Source organism: Fonsecaea erecta (genome assembly GCF_001651985.1).
Source record: "Fonsecaea erecta strain CBS 125763 chromosome Unknown Scaff8, whole genome shotgun sequence".
Classification (NCBI taxonomy): Eukaryota; Fungi; Ascomycota; class Eurotiomycetes; order Chaetothyriales; family Herpotrichiellaceae; genus Fonsecaea; species Fonsecaea erecta.
Window position 1 is genome coordinate 61,590 of NW_017387251.1, and position 22,116 is coordinate 83,705.

A 22,116-nucleotide genomic window follows, 5' to 3' on the forward strand; every position below is an offset into this window, starting at 1 on the left:
TTTACGGTATGGAGCAGAGAAAACGAAAAGTTTTGTCGGATGGAGATTATATATATATATATATATTATATATGCCCCGAACTGTGCTTTATCCGTTACCATTTTCGTTCAGGAAAGGGAGCGAGGCCGCTTTACTCGGGCACGTGACGGAGCATCGAGGGAGGCCCGGCCGAGCACGGGAGAGTATAGGGGAGCGCTCCTGAGCAGTGGGCGAGCCACAGGGAGCGCTGCCCGATGCCTATTCGTAGAAGCCAGTTCAGGCTCAGGTGCACTTTTGGGTCCGCGGCTACAGCTGCCCAGCTGTGCTCTCAGTAGCCTGCTGCCTGGCGTGGTGACGCGTCCAACCCAATCCTGGAGTTTGTCGCAAGTTTTCAGTTCAAGAATTCGAAGGCGTCGAATCGACGACATTCCGGACGAGGACAGCTACGTCGAAACTTTTTTGACCTATTTAGCAGCGTACTGCCCGATCATCTACGAGGTGCAGACATGCCAATGAACGAGTCGTCTATGGCTAGTATTTCCAAATTTATGATGCTGACTGATATAGCAGGTAGCGCCTTCGTACCGAGCCTACTTATCTCTAAGTCGATGACCATCTACTGGCTCGTTTTCGTCTACTTGTAGAAGCCACTGTCCCACTCAGACTACATCGTGGGATGCGTCGGCCCATGGAGGTAGAATTAGCCTCCGTTATAGCAAATGCTCGGCAAGATCCGTCCCAACCTGCCCACCTAACCTGGTCAGAATCCGTACCTTGGGCACAATAGGACATAATATTGTGATTACAGTTCTGCCTGGGTTGAGAACAATACGGCGGCATCCATGACTCAAACGCACGTTAGGAGGAGCGTCGGGAGGTGATTTTCATTGCCTTGATTGTTGGGCGTTTCTGCTTAGTTGGACATGGTCATGCGGAAGAAATTGGGCTGGTAAGGCAGACTCATGAGGGCAGGACACTGAACAGCATTGTCCTTTCGCTACCACGTAAGCACGACTGTGTGGAGAACATTGGAATGAGGTGAACGGTACCGACCTTGTGGATATTGATTGATAACAACGTCCACCTACGGCCAATCGACATGGAACCGGCAGGAGATGTACAGACGTTTATCCTTGATAGAGAGCCAATGAAATTGGATAGGATGGCCGCTCAGGAGTTCCAGAGGGACGAGCTGCAGGGGGTCTGCCAGGATATGGGATGTACAAAGAGAATGGGTACATATCCAATCGAAAACATTGAGGATACAATAGGTGCTACGAAAACCAGAGTGCAAGCCGCAAGGACGGGCTCTTATCGAGTCCTTTTCGGCCTACCCGGGACCGGTTCCTTTGAAGGAGGGTTGGACGGTCATGTTTACCGCACTACGGGAAAGTCCTCCGCCTGCCCCGAACTCCCGCGTCTTGCCTTCGGCAGTGCTCCCATACTCCGAAGCCCTCGTAATTGCAAGCCCTGACGAGATCTACACTCAGTGCGGCAAGAGGAGTCACGTGTATCGGCCGACAAAGCTTTGGCCTATCAAAGCGACGAAAGCCGTGATGCTCTTCGTACAACGGGCTGAACATCTCCAGTAGGAGGTGGGCCGACATGAGGAACGACACCAAGAAGCCATTCTGGTAAATGCGAGGTATACCTCCTCCCAGCAAGTCGGACATGTCGATTCAAAATCATTCTACGCGCAGTTGCTGGTTCTTTCCTCCTTAGGTACATCTCAAAGACAATACTTGGCAGTGACAAATGAGCGGGCGAATACCCATGGCCTGCGACAACTGTCGCGGGAAGAAGGTCAAATGTGCGTTTGAACGGTGCCGACTCGACACAAAGCTGTAGCACCGCAGGGGAATGAACAACTTTGGTAACGTGCCTCGCAGGCGACAATTCAAGACCAACCTGTTCATATTGCAGGGTGAAGAGCCGCTGAATCCAGGCCTTTTGGCAACGTAGGGAGAAGCTGACGTCCACTAGGGCCATGACATCGGCTGCTTCTATCCAACGACAGTGAAACGAAAATTAAAAGCTCGGGAACGTAAAGGTGAGCATCTTGGGCGCGAAAATCTTCCTCCTCGATCAGACCTTTAGGCTCCCAAGATCTCACCAGAAAGCAACCTTCTCTAACCCACGGTTGACGGGTGTCTAGTCAGCGCTCGAAGCTCGCATCCAACACCTCGAAAGTCTGCATATGGATCTCCAAAAGAATAATAGTCAGACACCAGAAACCGAGGCGCACTTAAACAAACCGAGCAAGGGGAGTGACCAAAGGCGGCGCATCTGCTGCAGCATAGGTTGGATCTGACGATTTTCGAATCCAGGGATGTGCGAGGAATTCCCCAATCGTGAATCGTTCGTCTGGGCTGACGGTAAGCAGGTGTGAGATCAAGTCCTGAGCTGACTTGGAGATGTCGTCCCGACAAGGCGAGAGGAAAGTGTATTGACTTCGGGCCACCTTTTCCGTCAGGACTTGAATCGATTCGTCGTACAAAGGAGGGAAGCCGCAGAGTAAGGTATACAGCACGCATCCGAGAGCCTACATGTCGACAGACTTGCTATATCGCTCGTCCTTGACGATCTCGGGGGCGGTATAGCCGACGGTACCACAGGGGGTCATGGTTTGGGAATCCCAGATGACCTTGGAGAGGCCAACGTAGAATTATCCAGACGATGAGAGGAGAGGAGGTGAAGGAGGACGAGACGTCAGGGATGACAAATTGAGGTGGATGAGGAGGGGGGAGCTGGCGGGATGTTGTGAGTAGAAAAGCTATTCTGCTGTCAATGCGAAGGGAAGTGACGGAAGCAGAGACTGGTCCAGATCTCGGTCGTTTGTAGCAAGTGAGGGTGAATAAGCGGCTGGATAAGTGCTGTGGCGGGATTGCCCAGGGGAGGAAAAGGTCAGAGCGCAGGCTATCTGCAGTAGGTAACTGTAAAGCAGCTGGACCGAATGACTTTGCAGGAGGATGGTTTAGATGCGGGCAAACACGAAAGAGAAGCGATGGAGAGTTGACGGTAGAGATGATGGCAGTTCATGCGAATATCAAGTCTGGAGTTTGCGGTACGTCGGCACCTTGAAGCGATATTGACAGTCATTTTTCAGTTTGACTAGATTAAGTTGGTGGCGTATGCTAGTGATCAGATGACTAAGTATTCCAGATCCCTCTAAACAGGCCCATCACTGTCGTCTCACCGAACTACCGGCAACATTTTCGAATTCGGCGATCTATCGAACGGATCCTGTAATCTCGCGCTCCACGTCATCCGAGGATTCGGTGGCGATCCCAACAACGTCACACTTGCGGGAGAAAGTGCGGGTGCAGCCTACGTCCATACTCTTTACAATCTGGGACCATCTATAGCGCGCCGCCGCAACCTTTCCAAGTTAGAAAAAAGCTTATCGAGCAGGTTGAAACGCGTACTCGAAACGATACGAGCAAGAGTCTGCAAGACGCGATAGTAAGCTCACTTCTAGTCCTAGGACGGGCGCTTCAAGTAAGATAGAATCATGCGGAAGTGATCCTGGAAAACTGGGAAGCTAAGGATAAGTATATCGAGGCTCTTCTTATTGGCGATTGCCAGAACGAGGGCGTTATCTAGCGTAAAGGTATCGAGTCTTGTGATGCCTCCGAGATCATGTCCGCTTTTGAGGGTTATCCACGAGCTTAAGAACTGATGGAAGCGTATAATATTCAGCCTTATCGACTCGCGATCAGGAGAATTAGTGTCGTGGACTTTCTAATGGATGTCAGATTTAGCCTAGGTATAGATCTACTCTATGCACAGAGGAGGAAAAGGGTCGCCCGCCGTACCGATATTTCATGGACGAACCCAATCTATGGCAAAATCTGTCCATTCGAGAGGACCGCTTTTAGAGCCTCTCGATTTCACCCGCTCGACTGTAGCGCTCTAGCAGACTGCCGACTAGTTTGTGAACTTTGACTATGCAATACTCAAGTATCATTGAATATAGCCTTCTTGGTGCCAAGAACTGTCCTTTGTACACCGCCTCATTGTCTTCCCCCATTTTAGCATGATTGCCAACCCAATAAGGCCCCACCCGACCGTCATCGCCATGAATGTCATAAAGACTGGAATAAACCCGTGCGCAGTGACCCAGCCATTGAGATAATAGCTCATTCCGAGACCAAACACGTTTTTGACAACTGTCTGAAGATTCATGATAGCGCCGGCACTTGGCCTGTAACAATCTATGGCGTACTGTGTCTCTCAATTAACAAATTTCTCGTAGAAAACTCTGGTGTAGTCAAACTAACGTTGAGAGGAATGGATTGTAGAGTCACCACCATGATACCTATCAAAGTATATCCCACAACCACTGGAGGTCGCCAAGTCCATTGATGATCGAACCCAACAGCGATAACCTAAATATTCTTGATGAGTAGTGGAGCAAATGTTGGCGAGATACCACTTACAACGCAGCCTACAAGACAACAAAGTAGGAACGGGATAATTGTTATCAGCCTTGCTTCAGGCTCCCGTACGCCATGGTTTCTCTTCGTTGATCTCATAGCGACCCAGTCAGATAGTGGACCACCAAGTGCAAATCCAATCCAAGCTCCGACGAGGAGGGCAAAGCTGGAGAATCCCACACTCTGAGGAGACCAATCATAGGGTGGGGCCGCAAGCGCCTGAGACTGTGTAAGAACGACCGCGAGGTAGGTGTTTCCAGAAATGTTACTCATCATCGCGGCCCAAAATGTGATAGGGTGGAAAAACATCAGGACAGGAGTCAATATCATACGAATCATAGCCGGCCAGCCACCCTTATATACCTTCTGGTACGGAAGGAGCTGGCTCCGCTGCGGTCGTCCTTTACCAATGTATTCGTCTGTGAGGTTGATTGACTGTTCAGTGGCTGCCAGCTGTGCGTCTTGTAATCCCTCTTGGTCAGCCTTACCTGAAGGGATAGCGTCAGAGTGCACTGCCTGTGTGGACTTGTCGTTGACTTCTGGCTGGTCAAGGCTGGTATCCCGAGGTGACCTCTCAAATTGTGTTCTTCGAGTCTCCGGGTTCATAACGAGAAGCATGATGAATACGACAAAGCTCATGATTGTGCAGAACCAGTAGAACCAGCGCCAACTGATGTGTTGCGCAAAAGCACCAGAGATAATGGGCCCAGTTAGCTGTCCAGTCATCCATATGCCACTATATTTCTGTTAGCCGATAGTTTTCATACCATGTTCACGGGCATTTACGTATAGAGCGCCAAAGCACGTCCCCTCTGGTGCAGGAAAAAGGTATCTGTCACCACGATAGTCATGACACTTTCATTGGCTGCAGACCCAAACCCCGCTAGGATTCTTGCCCCTAAGAATGAATTGTATGATTTTGACAACGCAATCCAGATATTCGAGGCGCCAATGATAGCGCAGCATACTAGAAGTGTTGGTCGTCGTCCAAAGATGTTGCAACATGGTACGATTATAAAATTGGCTGTGCCGTAGGTGGCGGCATTCACACCAGTCTATCTTGAGGATTAGCCTCTCTTATGTAGACGCAGATAGGCAGGGGGTAGAACTACTAAAATTGAAATAGATTTGATATCAGTATTCCACTCTTGAATAAGAATAGGATAGAGGGGCCCAAGGGAAAGAACAGGCATAACGGTGAACGCCGCAAATGAGCACTGCGCAATCAGGATAGTGATTTTCCACGTCAAGTTCCAGTTCTAGTGGTATTTGTGAGCGCGGACTTATATAGACGACGTAGAAAAACACGCCACTTACCAGGGGATCGGACGGGTGTCTGTTGGCTGAGGGACCAGAACAACTGCATCGGGGTTGTTGCTGGCATGTATAAGATGAGCCCGAGAGACATCGATCATCATTTCAGTGCCCGGAACCATCTCTATGGATGTTTCTCGTTCCGCCATGTGACGCACGAGCTCGACTGCTCGGCTGGTATCCATGTTCCGGGGGGGGGAGGGGGGGGGTTACATACGGCTGTGCCGTTTATGCTTGGGCGAAATGAGAATGAGGAAATCTGGTTTCAATTAACAAAGAAAGGATGTAGAAGGAGGTCCTCCTGTTTGAAAGACGATATGAAATGGCCGCTTTTTGTGGCTCGAGATGATCTGCGAGTTTTTGATATATCTATAGCCCTGTGCGGAAAGATCCCCCGTTCTTGCAAGATTAGCCCCCAAAGACCCTCCCAGTCTGACACTATGTGGATACGCGGAGTTGCGGAGTGATGGAGATTCCGGTTTTCCGTCAGGTACGTGCGTCACGGATGACGCTCCACCTTGTCATGAATCGGACCGACGCCCTAGGGCGTCCGCGCATTCACGTAGGTTCCGTAGCTGGGTCACAGTGGTGTCTGTCTGTATAGGATGGTATGGTCTCGTAATCTAATAGTCATAGCCCTACGGGCGTCTTGTTGATGCGTCGTGTTGATGGAATGTCTCTTCATCATGTTGGTCTGTCGTGTTGTGGTGATCTCGAGGAAGTGGTGAAATGCCGTGAGGGTCTTTCTGCACTGGATCTGTCTCTTCCTTCGAGACTACCTAGTAAAAGGCTCTGTCGGGCCTGAGTCTTCACACCACTTGCCATGATAGGTGGTGGTCAAAATGTCACGAATCGGACCGAACCCCTAGGACGTCCGCTCATTCACGTAGGTTCCCTGGCTGGGGCACAGTGGTGTCTATAGCAGTCGTAGCATTGAGAACCGTAGGGTCCGACTATAGACTCAGGTTGACCACGAAGGTCCTATCTACTATGGGGGGAAGCGCGACTATATAGACATCCGTCGTACAATGGACGTCGTACTCAGTGTGATCAGTGTGGCTCAGTACTGAGCACACTGATCCCCACTCATCCCTACTGATCATGGTCACGTGACTCAACCCTGCTTGTTTCGGCTTACCTGCCTCCCTCCCAACTACCCAGTGCTGGCGGTCTCAAGCCATCACGATTCGTAACATACCCCCATATATTTGGACCTACGTGCACAGCGTGAACTCATTGAGCCTCGGATCAAGTACCTGTGCTGAGTCATGGGCCCTGCACCAACCTTGGTAGCATCAGTGAGTTTTGTGCCAAACATCTAAAGACCCTCTTTTAGTAAGTGCGAGCTTGGATATATGTCGAAGCCCCAGAGTGGCCTATGGATGTTGTCCCATGATATATTGGCGACTAGAAGTTTATACGACCGTAGAGCGAACATCATCACAGACAAGTAACTAGATCACACCACTGAAATTATCGTCGTGAGGACGACGCGTGGAGTCGAGTTGTTGTTTGAATCAGCCACATCAATTATCCTCAGCTGGCGAGTTCACCGACTAACACAAAATTTTCTGGAGTAACTGAATCTCAGTGCCAGACCTGATAGCGAACTGATTCGTTCTAAATCTTGATCATATCTACCTTTTACATAGTTGGATACAGATCATTCTTCCAACAAGATATATAACACTACTAAGTCGACTTATAAGCGCCAGGGGTATCTCTAGGTAAGTAATAGGAGACTATTACGAAACAAGGTATTCTTGTGTTACTAATGAAGGTGTTACGAACAAAGGCTACACCCATAAAGAGGAGGGGGGACCAGCGTGCGAGGTACATAACCTTCGCCTACGCTCCGCAGCCGAAGCTCTCCTCCTTATTGTCATGGCCACATCAAGTGTTATAGCCATGCCAAGCTAAGCATATCCCTTCACACTAGACTATCTTGGGAATTACCTTACTAGCTAGCTCGGCGCAAACTTACCGCACGCTAGGGTCGGCTCCTTCTTAGAACCTCCCCTAACGAAGCGAGCAATCTCTGTATGGACCCCGAGGCTGCTATCTATCATTTGGATCGTATCCTATACTACTATTCCTATCGTTAGCACAAAGGACATTTACAAAAGATGTAGTCAACCTATATTTAGGCGCTTCCTCTCCTTTGAGCTCGCAATATTACAATTAATGAAACGTCGTCTTCTATTCATCTCTAGATCCCTCTGGTCTAAGGCTACTTGATGTTTCAGACTCCGAAACCCTCAAGTAAATAAAGCCGGAGAATATAATCCAGAGTATATATTTTAGCAAGGTTATCCGACTCCCCCAACGTCGGCGATATCTTGCTCAATAGTTTAGGACGAATTCGCTCAAATATTCTGCTCAAGGGCTTTCGTCACAAGATCACTGCGAAAATACGGTCAGCTTATTCAAGTAACAATATTAGGAAATTCTGGGTAGGATTTACGTGTCCATATATGCTCGAACTTTGACAATTTTGTTGTCATCATTGAAAGTTACGAGCCAAGCGTACTCATTGGGGAAAGGGAGACCGTTTTTGCAGTGGACATTAACTGCTTTGAGCTCCACACACGCTTGATTACCGTCCACTATAAGATCTTGGATTACGAGCGTCAGCGGGACCGCAAACGTCGCTGCGAGCGGACTGGTTCCCTCCCGAAAGGCTTGCACAGATTTATATTGACCAGAAATTTTGCAGAAGCGGCCTATCGAGGGATAGTCTTGATCAGCAGGAATGAATTAGAAGAGGAGTGTTTAGATTCGTTCGGATCGCTAGACTACTCAGACCTTTCAAAATCCAATCAACATTCGGCTCGACGTGGGAAAAGAATCCCGGCATATCACCTCTGACGATATGGTCAAAAACGTGGCGGATTTCTTCTCTAGTAGGCATACTGTCGGCAGTCTCCTACCAGCTTCACATGCTCTTGTGCAACAAGCTGTATCTGGTTCTTATGGCAGTAGTCAATTTAGGAATGTGAGTGTCAGGAGAAGGAAGCCCTGTAGGGACAAAAGTAGACTCTTCGGTCTCGGCGTAGGAGCTATAATCTTCCCGGGAAGAACAATGTTATAGTGTTCCGTCTCCTTAGTCATGTGCATCACTATACCGGAGTATTGATGGTATGCCGAAATATTTGAGTACTGTTACATAAACCACGGTATTGGTATTAGCGGAATGGAGACGGAGGTAAGCTAAAGCCCCGGGGTATTTCGGATCAACGAGATGGAGATTGCGACTACCTATTTCCCGACCCCGTGCCTTACTCCGATCTGTAAGTAAAGTTGCGCGCATTGGAAATGAATGAATGAGCTTACTTGCTCCCCATTCCTGTAGACTCGACATCGAACGATAGTTTCCGGCATCTAAGACATCCGGTGGCGGATGGCGGTCGGCGTCCGTGTTGAGAAATCTGAGGGCGTAGAGCAGTCTCATATAACGAGGTTAAATTCGAACAAGTTACTCTGTTCATAGTTCCTTCCTCTTTTTCTACAAGAACTTTGTAAACCTTGCAGACGTAGCTGCTCTACACAGTTCCGGCGACATGGCTCGCCACTCCCTCGAGGAGGGACTTCTCCAACGACAAAAGTTGAACGTTCACACTTGTGCCGTTCTGGCGGTCCTGGGTTTCGGTTCAATGACCTTCGGATACACAGCTGCTGTCATCGGTCCGACATTAGGTCAGTAGAGACCAGATTGGAGGAATGGCCACAGTGCTCATGGTTGACAATCAGGTCAACCCTCTTTTTCTGAGTACTTTCAGCTCGCGACTCGGCCCAAGGGAACAGACTTAATCTCAACAATGAATGGCCTGTTTCAGGCTGGTGGAGTAGTTGGCACCCTTTCCTTGCCTGCAATTGCAGATAGGTATGGTCGTAAGGCAGCCTGCGCAACCGTAAGTTCTTGCACCATTTCCGACTCTACCTTGGTTCTTCGGACTAACCCCGACGAGGCTGCAACTCTTGCCATCATATCTGGAGCAGTTATGGCTGGCTCCACTCATGTTGCTGAATTTATTGCCTTCCGATTCGTTGCTGGAGCGTCCTCATGGAGCAGTCTGGCTGCAGTGCCGATCTTGATCAGCGAAATTGTACCTGCTAATATACGAGGCGCTATGGTCGACTTTCACGCAACTATGTGTGTAGTTGGCTACATGGCCTCGGGCTGGGTAGGGTTTGGCTTCTACTTTTGGACGACGACCGGAGGGTCTAACACGTGGCGACCAGTTATCGCTATTCAATGTTTTTGGCCCCTTTGCCTCTTGGTGGGCCTTCTGTTCGTCCCAGAAAGCCCGAGGTGGCTAATGATGAAAGGACGAGATGTTGAGGCTGAAACAATATTGTTCAAACTGCATGCAAATCCAAAGGACCCCCGTAGCGGTGACGCTGCGAAGGCGGAATTCTACCAGATCCAGAAACAGGTTGCTCTCGACAGAACCTTAGGAAACTCCTGGCTCCATATCCTCACCAAGCCCTCCTATCGAAAGAGGTTACTTTTGGCCGTGACGATGACCGGAATTTCTCAATGCTCTGGTGTTCTAGTCATCAACAACTACGGACCTTTGCTTTACAGATCATTGGGCTTCTCTCCGGCCAAGCAACTCATCTACCCTGCCGGCTGGAATACTTTATCTGTTGGTCTCAATATTATCGGCATGATCTTGGTAGATCGCTTTCCGAGACCGAAATATCTTGCTTTTGGTCTTCTAGGGTGCACAGCCTGCCTGATCGTTGAAGCAGCTCTAGTCGCCAACTTTGTCCCGTCAGACAAGAAGGTAGCGTTGCAGGCAGCCGTGGCAATGTTCTTCGTCTTCCTGGTCTTCTACGATGTCTGTATCAACGGGACCTTTTTGTCGTATATGGGCGAAATCTTTCCAACCCACCTTCGTGCAAAGGGAATGTGTGCGGGTGTCGCGATGGTCGCGCTCATGAACATTGTATGGCTCCAGAGCGCCCCAACCGCGTTTGCTACAATCGGGTGGAAGTTTTACTTGTGCTTCATCATTTCTAGCACAATAGGGGCGGTGGTTATATGGATCCTCTTCCCGGATACGAATGGCCTGCCATTGGAGGAGGTAGCCGCGATTTTCGGAGATGCCGATGAGGTCGCTGTTTACCAACGAGACATTCAAGACAACTTCACACTATCAACAGACGTGAATCGACAGAACACTCTCAAGGGTCCGCATACCACCGGCAATCAAGGTGAGGTTATTCATCTCGAAACCTGTGAAGACGTGACAGCATCAGCTGTAAACTAGTTACGCGTGGGCTCGCAAGGCTGAATGGCATGCGGCTGAATAGTGTAAGGCGAATTGACCTGCGGCCAGGTCGTGACAGCGACCTGGGCGGAAGAATGGGAAGTAGGTAGCGACACCAGGTGTCATAGCCATACTAAGTGTTATGGCTATGCCAAGCTAGCATATCCCTTCACACTAGACTATCTTGGGAATCGCCTTGCCAGCTGGCTCGGCGCATACTTACCGTACGCTGGGGGTCGGCTCCCTCTTGGAACCTCCCCTAACGAAGCGAGCAATCTCTGTAAAGACCCCGAGGCTGCCATCTATCATTTGGATCGCATCCTATACTACTATTCCTACCGGTAGCACAAAGGACATTCACAACGTCCATTTCGTTGTCGAGAAAACCAAACCTCCTTTGAAAAGTAATGCTCCCCATTACATCAAAGGCATACCACTATAGCCAAACGGCGAGATCTATTGTTGCACCCTGGTGCTCTCACATTTTGTTAATGAAGATCTTGGAGCACTCATCTGTGTGGCCCTCTAATTTACGGATGTTTGATATTGAGTAAATTCCGGCGGCCTGACTTCGTAGAGTTTTATGGTAGCTAGGATCACGCGCTGAAAACGATGTATCCATTTCTTCTCCCTTATAAAATGCGACGCTGAGAGCGTAGAATTCGGTCTAAATCTATAGTCAATTCTGACAGCATCACGACAGCGTTCTTTCAAGATACCTTTAAGAAGCCACTTCCAATGCCGTCAACTATTGATATCATTGCGGGATCCGATATAGAGATGTGATTAGGACCCACTCGGACGATCCGGCTGTATCGTTCATGAATCTGGCGATATCGACGAGGGGAGTCTCCTTTCCAGACTAGGGATAAGCGGTATAGGCCGGTGAACCGAGTTATGAATGGCCCAGGCACACCTCGTAGTGGACTTCTCAACCCCGTCCGTAGATATAGAAGAAAGTACGGTAAAAGCACGATGAAGCCTATCGCCCAAGGCCCCATTCTCCCCCTTTCGCTCGCGGCTAGAAGGCTCTCTTTGAGGGCAAGGAGGATACGCAGAGGTGAGCTTGACATTCTGAAGACTGCAGCACACAGCTTCAATGTTGCTCCGGGTCAGATATGGATGGCTTCGGGATTGCGCCACCACGAACACCACACCCCAAATGTATTGACTTCGGCAAAGAACGAAATGAAGCACCAACTTTCAAAATGTGGAAAAAGGCGTGACGTAACAAGACTACACCCCGTCTTGTCTTTTTCACCGGAATCGGGAAACAGGTAGGGCTCCGCCCTCCGCGTAGCAATGTCCTGAAACTCCGCGAAAGAACCTACGCTCCGATCAAGTGTTGCGCGGCTGGTCCATGCATATTCCGCACAACATCACCTCATTCCTCCGAGGGGAGCAGGAAGGAGAAGGACCAATGTATGAACTGTGGTGAAGACTGCGACTCTGGTCTCTTGAGATTTCAAATGTCTACCCTGAAGCACCTCCAAAGTATCTACCCCGTCCATCCGTATTGCTCGCCTGCTGCGTCGAGAAGAGTTGGACAAAACGTACTGCACAAGATACCGAGATATTGGTAGCTCCCAATTAGCAAGATGCCTACTAAAGAAGAGGTCCTCGAGATTTTTGAGAATATTGTTCGAGGTGATACACCGGCATTCTTCTCCCACGTGGAGCCAAACGTCGAATGGATCTTAAAAGGTCCGTATAGCCTCTGAAAAGCAGACTGGTCTAGGTACGGTTGCCTAGACAACCCCTCTGATCAAAGATCATTTCTGAAGGCCAGTTAAATCCGTGAAGGATTTTCGAGAAGGAACCGCCCCACTCGCCAAAACTTTCGCGGTCCCGCTGAGGCTGATAGTTCAAGATCTTACCGTCGATGGCAATCAGGCATGTGTGGAGATGGAAGCCGTGAATATCTATTGCAAGAACGGCCTGCATTTTAGAAATGCGTATGCTTGGCTCGTAATTTTCAATGACGACAATAGAATTGTCAAAGTCCGGGCCTGTATGGACACGTAAAGACTTATCCTCGGCTTCTGATGCTCTCGACGGCTGGGCTGACCTTGCTGTCGCAGTGATCTGGTGACGAAAGCTCTGGAGCAAAACGCCTAAGCAGAATCCTGCTGGAATGTCCCGGATCTAGATGGTTGCTGCGCTGGTGACCGCGATGTTTTGAGGAGGCGTTGGGGCATTCGGTCGCGCTTAACCTCTTCTCTCTTCTTGATATACTCCGGATGTATGGCAGGTTATTCACCTGTCAAACACCTTCATGGCCAAGCAGGGACATAGGAACGAACACGAGACGATGTTTCGTCAATTGCGCACGTCGCACCATCGAAACTGTGTCAGGGTCTGAGTCTGTATAAAGCTTGACTATATCTTCACGGATCGTCAACCATGTGTCATCAGAGCCGGACTGGCAAGTATGATAAAGGAACTCACCAAGCAAGATCGTGCCCAGAGTCCAGTAGTAGGCATGGCGGTTAAGACAAAGCTTGAGGATCTCGATCTCTTGTATGCTACCGTTGATTTCATCATCGTATCTTGAGGCAGCTTCTTGACCTAGGCAATTTTCGAGATGGCCCGCGTAAGGACCCAGAAGGCTGCAAGCTACAATTGGCGAGAAAGGCATATATTCTGGAGCCCAAGCTTGGAGTGCCGCAAACATATCAGCAGTAGTGCTTCGACACCGCTTGAAGTTTGGAGGGGCGCTTGGAGACTGCATAATTAATTCTGGTTTCCAAAGGTCAAGGAACATGATAGCGCTAGATTATATATGTGTATTAGTGAGTTATCCGGAGCTGGTCGGTCAGGAGTCTTCATCCATAACCAAAATGAAGAGCGGGAAGGCTGGAAATACTCACGCTTGTAACATTAAATGCGTGGAAATAATCCAACAGGAATTTACCCAGTTTTTCTGGCTAAATACCGGGCGGCCGGAGGACAAATTGAAGTTTGGTGGAAGGGCGAGGGCCAGGCAACGAATCGCTGTCGCAAGCTCTTTGTGTGCTTTAGCAGTAGGTCTGCCTGGCGAGTGCCACATGTCATGGACCGCCGTCACGAGGTAGTTGCATATGAGATACCAAGCTCGTCCGTCTTGGTTCGGGGAGTTCTCCAAACTCTTCCATGTCGATTTCAGGTCTGTGCGTAATAGAGCGGAAGAAAGTGGTGTGTTGCTGAACCACGCTTCATCCGAGACCGGTAACATAACTTGACATCGATCCCGGTTGAGGCCATACGGGGAAATTGTGATCGTCGATGCAAAGCTATCAATCTCGAAGACTGACCACCAAGCTCGCCGTTTCTCTTCACTTTCAACCCACTCTTCTACACTTTCATTCTTATGGCCAGCGATAATCTTTTCGTCTAGAGTGTGCAAGCGCAGAGCATACGCTAGTCGACAGCAGATCCCGGCTGTCATCCATCCGTATGACCACTCACCGGCTGAAAAGGTGTAGAATGCCAAAAGTAAGCAGCCTTGCAAGTATCGCAGACTGGGGTCCTCGAAGGCTTTCGCCTTGGAACGTTCGTGGATCTCCCGTGCTGCCCTGAAAAAAGCCTGTCCCTTTTCTTTTGGATCCAAATGGGACAGAAACTCGGGTTCCGAATATCGAGCAGAGAGGGCGAGCATACCATTCAAAACAAAGGCATTTTCCTCCGAGAAACCAGTGCTTCTATCGACTCCGCCACAAAGGATCTTTTCACAGGTGGCTTGAAATGTAGGGCGATGAAAAAGTGATAGAAAGCCCTGAATTCGATCGAAAAACACATTGACTCTGTTGGTACGTCTGGTTAGCGATGCTGATAATACTCCGAAATCGAACAAACCTACAGATGTAGTGCAATCGCATCTGGAACAGCTAGAGTTTCCTGCTCTTTCAGCATATCAATGACGACCGGTTCCTGAGGCGAGTTTTCTGACGTTGGCTTCAGCAGGCATCCATCTGCCGATTTTATATTGGATGTTGAGGAAACGTCGTCGAAGCCCTGCCCCGCCGCAGGGAAGTGGTCTAGGCTAAAGGCGCTATCTTCAGGTTGTGCGTAGAACCGAGAGGGATGTTCAGTGAAGAAAGAGTCTGTGAATGTCTCGTCCACGATCTGCCCGACGTCGCAGGATGTAGCATCTAGCCAGGGCAAGGCATCCGAGAGATCCTCGTTAGCGGCAAGCTCGAGTGGATATTCTGGCATATTTGTCGGCAGATTGACTGCAGTGGATAAGCGTCGATTCGTTCGAATCAAAGATTCCGTGGGTGAAGCTGTTGACAGCCGCTCCCGATCGCTCTGGGCCGGTATAGAAGAGGTTGGATGTGCTGGGCCTTCTTGCGTTGCTGAAACATGCGACTCAAGGAGTTGCAACAGCCGATCTGAGACAGAACACAGCAATTAGGCAAGCTCCATGAAGCAACGAGGTACCAAGTATAGTATACCAATCTTGTCCTTGCTCATCGAACTTGAATCGTGTTGTCGTCCAGCCTTCCGTGCCGGGACAGATTTTCGAGAGAGGAAAACGCAAGTTCTGCCGGTCCGGGCGCACAGGGAGCATGTTGGTCGAGTCGAGTCGCCTGATTGCAGGTCCGTCAGGATCATAGTTCGTGAGAAATAGAATATGGTAACACACATTTTGTTTTCCGCCTGGGTGGGTAATTAGTCTCCAGAATTTTCAGGCCGGGAGAGGATATTCTTGACCAACCTTCTGCACTCCTCACATGCTGTTCGAAGAAGGGCGATCCGATTGTGCAGAGGCGAAACGTCAGAAAAATGAAGCGGTGTTATACCGGGCCTTCTGCCAACTTGATGAACTTCGCGAGAGTCATTGCTGGGTTCCATCCTTGTGATCAATGCCACATGAGCGTAAAGTACTATGGTCGGCGTCGTCAGAGTTCCATCTGAGACGGCAAGGAAGTGAAAACTCGGAAAGGAAAAGCCCAAGATTGGAGGAGAGGACTATCCGGACCATGTAAACCATCACAGCAGAGGTTAGAATGCTTGAGCGTGCGGCAGCGGCTGGGCATCGCCTCCAGGTTGAGGGGAAGGAGCACCTGGGGGGCGGGGGAGACGCGCGACTTCTGCTGTACATATTGGTACTGCGGTGACAGGTCTTTTGCTTTGGGTTTGATTTGTCAGCGTAAATGTGCCGAGGCATCTGCCCTCCTTAGATAACTGTGAACCCAATTGCTGCTCCCTTCGCGGGTGTACGTAGTACACCCCGACGATCCGCCAACTACTGCACACTAAATCTCTGCGCTGACACCTTCTATGCTTGCTCAAGTCCTGTCACGTAAATAAGAACGCACAGTATGTACATTCCAAGTCATCAAAATTCCCACAACCTCTCCCTCAGTTGCCTAGCTCACGTGGCCGCCGTCCTCTCCATTACAGCGAAAGTATCCTGCCACGTTCCCACCACCGCCTTCAAGGGGCCGCGGTACCTGCGCACTCGCCACATCCCATGCCTGAATCCGTCTGTACACAGGATCTGACCAGACCCAAGGCGCCACCGCAATACTAGGCTTGCCGAAGAAAGACGCTGAATCTGGGCGGTTGGAGGTATTGGAATGTTGAGGCCTGAGTGCAACTTTGGTTCGGAGCCTTCTCAGCACGCTGCTACTTGTCTTCTTGCCTTCCTATCATTTTCGGCGATGCAGCAAGCCGGGTGTTCCGGTGTCTCCGTGCATCGTGCGGTGGAGCGGCCAGTTTGGAGAGACCAGGAGGCTAGTCCTCCTTCCGCTCCGCGCCGGCTCTTTAGTTTACCCCACAGGGGTCTGCGCCGCCGTTAATCAACAAGTATTACTCCATATATCGTTGTCCTGCCGCATGATAGAGGGTCATCTGTATCTATTTTGACCAAGCTGTCCTTTCGTTTCCGTACCCGATACCATCTGAAGTTGCGCATCTGGTGTGGCGTAGTCAAGAATCTCTTCCCCCCAGACATATCACCCCGACCCTCAAGAGACTCTTTCTTCTATTCATGCTTTTCGGCGGCAGCTTCAACCCTGCACATAACGATGGCAATGAAAGAACAGTTTGAGTACCACAGCAACCCAGGCCATGTCATCTTCGGTCGCGGTACAATTGCAAAAGTCCCTGATGAGATATCGCGCCTCGGTGTCTCTCGTCCTCTCGTTTTGGCCGCCAAGCGGCACCATCGGCAAGTTGAAGCACTAACGTTGGCACTGGGCGGAAAGGGTGCAGGCGTCTTCCACGAGGCCACAATGCACACACCAGTTCATATCACCGAGAAAGCGTTAGCGTATGCCAAAGGCAATAACGCCGACTCGATCATAACCATCGGAGGAGGCAGCGCCATTGGGCTCGGCAAAGCACTTAGTAATCGAACAAGCTGGCCTCATATCGCAATTCCAACGACTTATTCAGGAAGCGAGATGACCCCTCTTCTCGGGGAATTAGCAAACGGAAAGAAGACAGGGACGACGGCACCGAGAATATTACCAGGGACGGTGGTTTATGACGTTGATTTGACACTCACGCTTCCACCGTCGGTGAGTGTCATAAGCGGGTTTAACGCAATGGCTCACGCTGGTATGGGTTATGCATGTTCCGTCGTTGTGTTGTGTTTCGTAACCGCCCAGTTACTGACACAGGCATTTCTACCTAGTGGAGGCTCTCTATGCGCGTCAAGCAAATCCTATAACATCTCACCTAGCTCAGGAGGGCATCAGGGCCCTCGTCACAGCCCTACCTTCCATCGCTGTCGACCCGAATGCACTATCCGCCCGCAGTCTCGCACTATATGGAGCTTTTCTCTCGGGAACTTGCCTCGGCTCCGTAGACATGTCTCTCCACCACAAGATCTGTCACGTCTTGGGCGGCAACTTTAACCTGCCTCACGGAGAGCTCCACACCCTCGTCCTCCCGCACGCGCTCGCATATAACGCACCGAAGATCTCGAACGTTCTTCGTATTCTAGCGGATATCCTTCCAGAAAATAAAGAAACTGGCGGAGACGCCATTCAGAGCCTGAACGTGTTCATGGCGCAACTACCGATACCACGAGGTGGAATGCAGGAATTCGGAATGAGAGAGGAGCACATCGACGTTGCAGCCGAGCTGGTAGTCAGTCAGCCGTACTGGAATCCGAGGCAGGTCGAGCAGGAAGGCGTGCAAGAACTAATCCGGAGAGTTTGGGCTGGCGAAGAGGCCAGAGCTGACCTGTAGTCGCTCGTGGTGAAAACGAGCTCAAAGTGCCGTTTGATTTGAGGTTGATGGACTTCTGATATGCTGATAAGAGTCGTGTACTCAAGCCTGCTCAGTCAATATCATACTCACTGGCATGGTCCTATAGCCCGTACAGTACCTTATCTCTAACAGAATAGTAAGTCTAAACTAAGATTCGCAGTATAAGTGTAAATGTCCTTTGTGCTAACGATAGAAATAGTAGTACAGGATACGATCCAAATGATAGATGGTAGCCTCGGGGTCCATACAGAGATTACTCGCTTCGTTAGGAGAGGTTCCAAGAAGGAGCCGACCCCTAGCGTGCGGTAAGTTTACGCCGAGCTAGCTGGTAAGGTAATTCCTAAGATAGTCTAGTGTGAAGGGAAATGCTTGCTTAGCATAGCCATAACACTTGGTATAGCCATGACACCTAACGTTTAAAGAACTCAGATCAGGAAGAGGAGAAGTTGCCCGAGGAAGCCTCCGACGACACTAGGAAGGTAATCCAGTCAGAATGCTACCGCCAATGGAAAGAGAAGTGGAGGAAAGACCAGAAGAGAGGACACAGCAGAACGCTACAACCGTCCATCGACCTGAAGATCAGGAAGATCTATAAAGCCCTCAAACGGCCTCAGTCCTCGCTTACGATTCAATTGAGGGCTGGAAAGATTGGATTCAGGGCGTTTCTCTTTAACAAGAAGGTCCCTAATATCGACAGCCCGTGGTGCCTAACCTGCGGAGATGGGTATCTGGAAACGGTACAATATGTGCTCCTAAGATGTCCGGCATGGAAGGAGCTGAGGGACGAGTGCCTCGAGGACGGTCTGGAAGAGGGCCAAACGCCCACGCTCAAGTCGCTCCTGGGGACACAGAAAGGCTGCCGAGCAGCGACAAGAATGGTCTAGCGCACGGGTCTGCTAGGGCAGTACGGCGCCTACGACACCGAGGAGCGCTGGCAGGAGCCAGAAGAACTACCTATGGATGACGGCGATGAGCTACGAATAAGAGGTTGAAAGTGAGGGTGGAAAGGGTCAACGGGGACTATAGATAAATGGGGGTGGTTAAGAATCCAGTAGGTTGGCTGGCGTCCACAGAGGACCTTAAATGAGTCCCGGGCGACGTAAAACGAGATTGAATAAATAAATACTATAGTTACTATAGTGAATTTTAAGGCCTTACGAACTTTTTAATTATCTAATCCGCTTCTGCCGCTTCCTAATCTTGTTGCCACGGCATTTATCGCATCAAAGCCTATCTCTCTTAGCAGCTTCCACTGTATCCGTCGCCGACGGAGCTCTACCTCAGACCCCTGAAGTAGTTCGCACCGTCCAAATGGACCAAACGCGAACACGGGCCCACTATCCGCTCCTCCTTCATCTCTCAACTCGTTCGTATGTATAGCTTGAACCTCGGTTCCACCAACACTAGCCCAAGGTGATTTACCGTTGATGAATGTGATCCACCTAGATCGCATCTCTTCACCGACCTTTTCAGCCGATGGCCGAAACTTGAGATTTTGTCCTCCAAATAGGAATACGAGGTCAACGGCATGAGTCGCTCCAACAGATGCCTGCCACGGGTTCGGCTCGTCCATGAAATACCGATACACGGAGCGACCCCTTTTCACCCATCTTACACAGATTTCGTCTATCCCCCATGCAAATCTAACATCCGTCAAAAAGTCCAGCGCACCTAACCTGGCCGTGGAAAGTCGATCAGGATGAATATTATATGCTTCCATCAGATCTTGTCCTCGTGGACAAGCATCGAAAGCCGAGACTATCTCGGTGGCACCACAAGCCTCGATACCTTTTCGCCAGATAATACCATCATTTTGGCAATCGCCAATAAGGAGAGCTTCGATACGCTCTTCTTTGTTAATCCAGTCTCTTAAAATAGGTCCAGCATGGTTCCATCTTGGTTGGATCGTTTGCACCTCTGTTAGTAACGAGCTAATAGGTGCTCGGCGCAAGCTTAGGCCCGTTTTGTCTCGAACGCGCTTTTCAAGCTGCTCGATAACACTCTTTCCAAGTGAGAAAGGTTGCGGCGGAGACGTATAAAGGGTGCCTGACTGTAATATGGCTCGTCTGATAGGCACGCCTAGGATAGACAAAGCGTGCACACAGAAAGCGCCCGCACTCTCGCCTGCAAGTGTTACCTGGTTGGGATCCCCGCCGAAGCCACCAATGTGCTTTGAGATCCAGTTAATTGCCAGAGCTTGATCTTCCAGTCCGAGATTGTAGGAATTATCTGACAGGTCGCCGAAGCCGAAGATGTTGAGCCGGTAGTTGATTGAGACAACGATGATAGGCTTTCCTAGTCGAGCGGAGTCGGCAACGAGCAACGAGGGATCTAGAATATCATACCATTTGTTGGCTCAGTAAACCGTCCAAATATTTATGTTTAGTCGAAAGAGAAGGCAATGTCCATCCAAAGATGGCATAGCTTTGGCCACGGGTTTACCTACCGCAAATACCGGACTGGACACTCGCATAGGTGACCATGAGGCCCCCTCCGTGAATCCAAACCATAACAGGCACACAATCTCCCGGCTTCACGCCATCTGGCACCGTCACCACTAGATTCAAACAGCGTAATTCGTCCTCATCTTCGTCTGCACCGAGGTCAAGTCGCCCATTGACTTTTGGAACTCGAAGCAATTCGCCGACGTCGACCTTATTCTGGGGGCAACGAGGTCCGAACTTGGTACAGTCCAACTCCTTGACGTCGTAGGAGTCCAGGAAGTTGCTGGGTTCGAATCGCGCGGAGATCTTGCCAAAAGGGATACCACGATATTGGCTTATTGTAACCTTCTTTCCGGACGAAGAAGGCGTTTCGTACGTGGCTGGTCGAAGGTAAGTGCAGAGGGTGCGATGGTACAGGCGATGATGCTGCGAAGACATCATCAAAGCATCGAAATCCAAATGCAAGCTTGGATATTATGGAATGGAAAATTTCTGCGTTTGATACTGCTGTTTGTGGCATCCAACAGATTTCAGCTTTGAACATAGGACCGACCGGCGCCGAGATATCTTCCTAGTGACCGGCATTTCTGAACTCCGACTGGCATCGATGTCACTAGCTCCACGGTCCTTCCGTTCTTCCGTTCCTCCCGACATCTGCATATGAATCAAGAGGACCCTCTCTTTGCACCTCGATACACCGTAAAAAATTATTCCTTCGACGTATATACTGCTAGCTCGGTCGAGAACTTGACTCCGTTTTGCTCCAGTGGTACAGCCAAAAGAAATTTCTCAAAGATGCGTCTGTCATACGTCTCCGACTCGGACCTACTCACTTCGACGTCCGATAGGGCCGTCATAGATCGCATCCGCCACCGACGCGGAGATCTCGGCCTGGCGGCACTCGACCGTGCCCTCCTCCACGCAACGCCGTTAGCCGATGGGTGGAACTCCTTTTTTGACGCCGTCCGAAATCGCTGCTCTCTTCGTGGTGACTTGCGCGAGCTGGCCATCTGCCGTGTCGCAGCTCTCAACCAGGCCTGGTACGAGTGGAACGCACATGAACCTTTGGCCCTGCAAGAGGGCGTGAGTGAGAAGGGTGTGAAGGGTTTAGTGGTCTTGGATGGGCCGGACGAAGAGATCGGGGAGACTCGGGGCTATGAAGCTGGGCTTACCAGAACACAGATTGCCGTGAAGAAGTACACGGACGCCATGACGAGATTTGTGACTGTCCCGCAGGACATTTTCGGTCAACTATCACGTGTCGGACTTAATGAGAGGGAGATAATCGAGTTAACGATGACGATCGCAGGGTACAACTGTGTCAGTCGATTCCTCGTTGCCTTGGATATTGGAGAGCAGAATGGGAAGGGACCTATATTATAAGCTGTTTCCTGTGTAGCTACAGAGAGAGTCGAGAAGGAATTTTAATTAGTTAACGACGCCAGCTGTGAATGTCCTTTGTG

The 22,116-nt window shown here is 50.1% G+C and overlaps 5 protein-coding genes across 5 annotated transcripts; 3 read left to right on the forward strand and 2 right to left on the reverse strand.

Moving 5' to 3' along the window:
* Positions 1-9,731: 9,731 nt before the first annotated feature.
* AYL99_08696 (hypothetical protein) lies at positions 9,732-11,006 on the forward strand (the record flags this gene model as incomplete). The annotated part of the gene is made up of 1 exon (XM_018840204.1): positions 9,732-11,006. One exon carries the CDS (start codon positions 9,732-9,734, stop codon positions 11,004-11,006), a length of 1,275 nt encoding a protein of 424 aa, XP_018689951.1.
* A 3,834-nt stretch (positions 11,007-14,840) lies between these two features.
* AYL99_08697 (hypothetical protein) lies at positions 14,841-15,200 on the reverse strand (the record flags this gene model as incomplete). The annotated part of the gene is made up of 1 exon (XM_018840205.1): positions 14,841-15,200. The coding sequence occupies one exon, from the start codon at positions 15,198-15,200 to the stop codon at positions 14,841-14,843; it is 360 nt and encodes a 119-aa protein (XP_018689952.1).
* Positions 15,201-17,017: 1,817 nt separating this feature from the next.
* On the forward strand, positions 17,018-18,188 carry AYL99_08698 (hypothetical protein; the record flags this gene model as incomplete). Its single annotated transcript, XM_018840206.1, has 2 exons — positions 17,018-17,552; positions 17,629-18,188. The coding sequence occupies 2 exons, from the start codon at positions 17,018-17,020 to the stop codon at positions 18,186-18,188; spliced, it is 1,095 nt and encodes a 364-aa protein (XP_018689953.1).
* A 1,186-nt stretch (positions 18,189-19,374) lies between these two features.
* Positions 19,375-21,091, reverse strand: AYL99_08699 (hypothetical protein; the record flags this gene model as incomplete). Its single annotated transcript, XM_018840207.1, has 2 exons — positions 19,375-20,540; positions 20,656-21,091. 2 exons carry the CDS (start codon positions 21,089-21,091, stop codon positions 19,375-19,377), a joined length of 1,602 nt encoding a protein of 533 aa, XP_018689954.1.
* Positions 21,092-21,448: 357 nt separating this feature from the next.
* On the forward strand, positions 21,449-22,036 carry AYL99_08700 (hypothetical protein; the record flags this gene model as incomplete). Its single annotated transcript, XM_018840208.1, has 1 exon — positions 21,449-22,036. The coding sequence occupies one exon, from the start codon at positions 21,449-21,451 to the stop codon at positions 22,034-22,036; it is 588 nt and encodes a 195-aa protein (XP_018689955.1).
* Between the last annotated feature and the right edge of the window lie 80 nt (positions 22,037-22,116).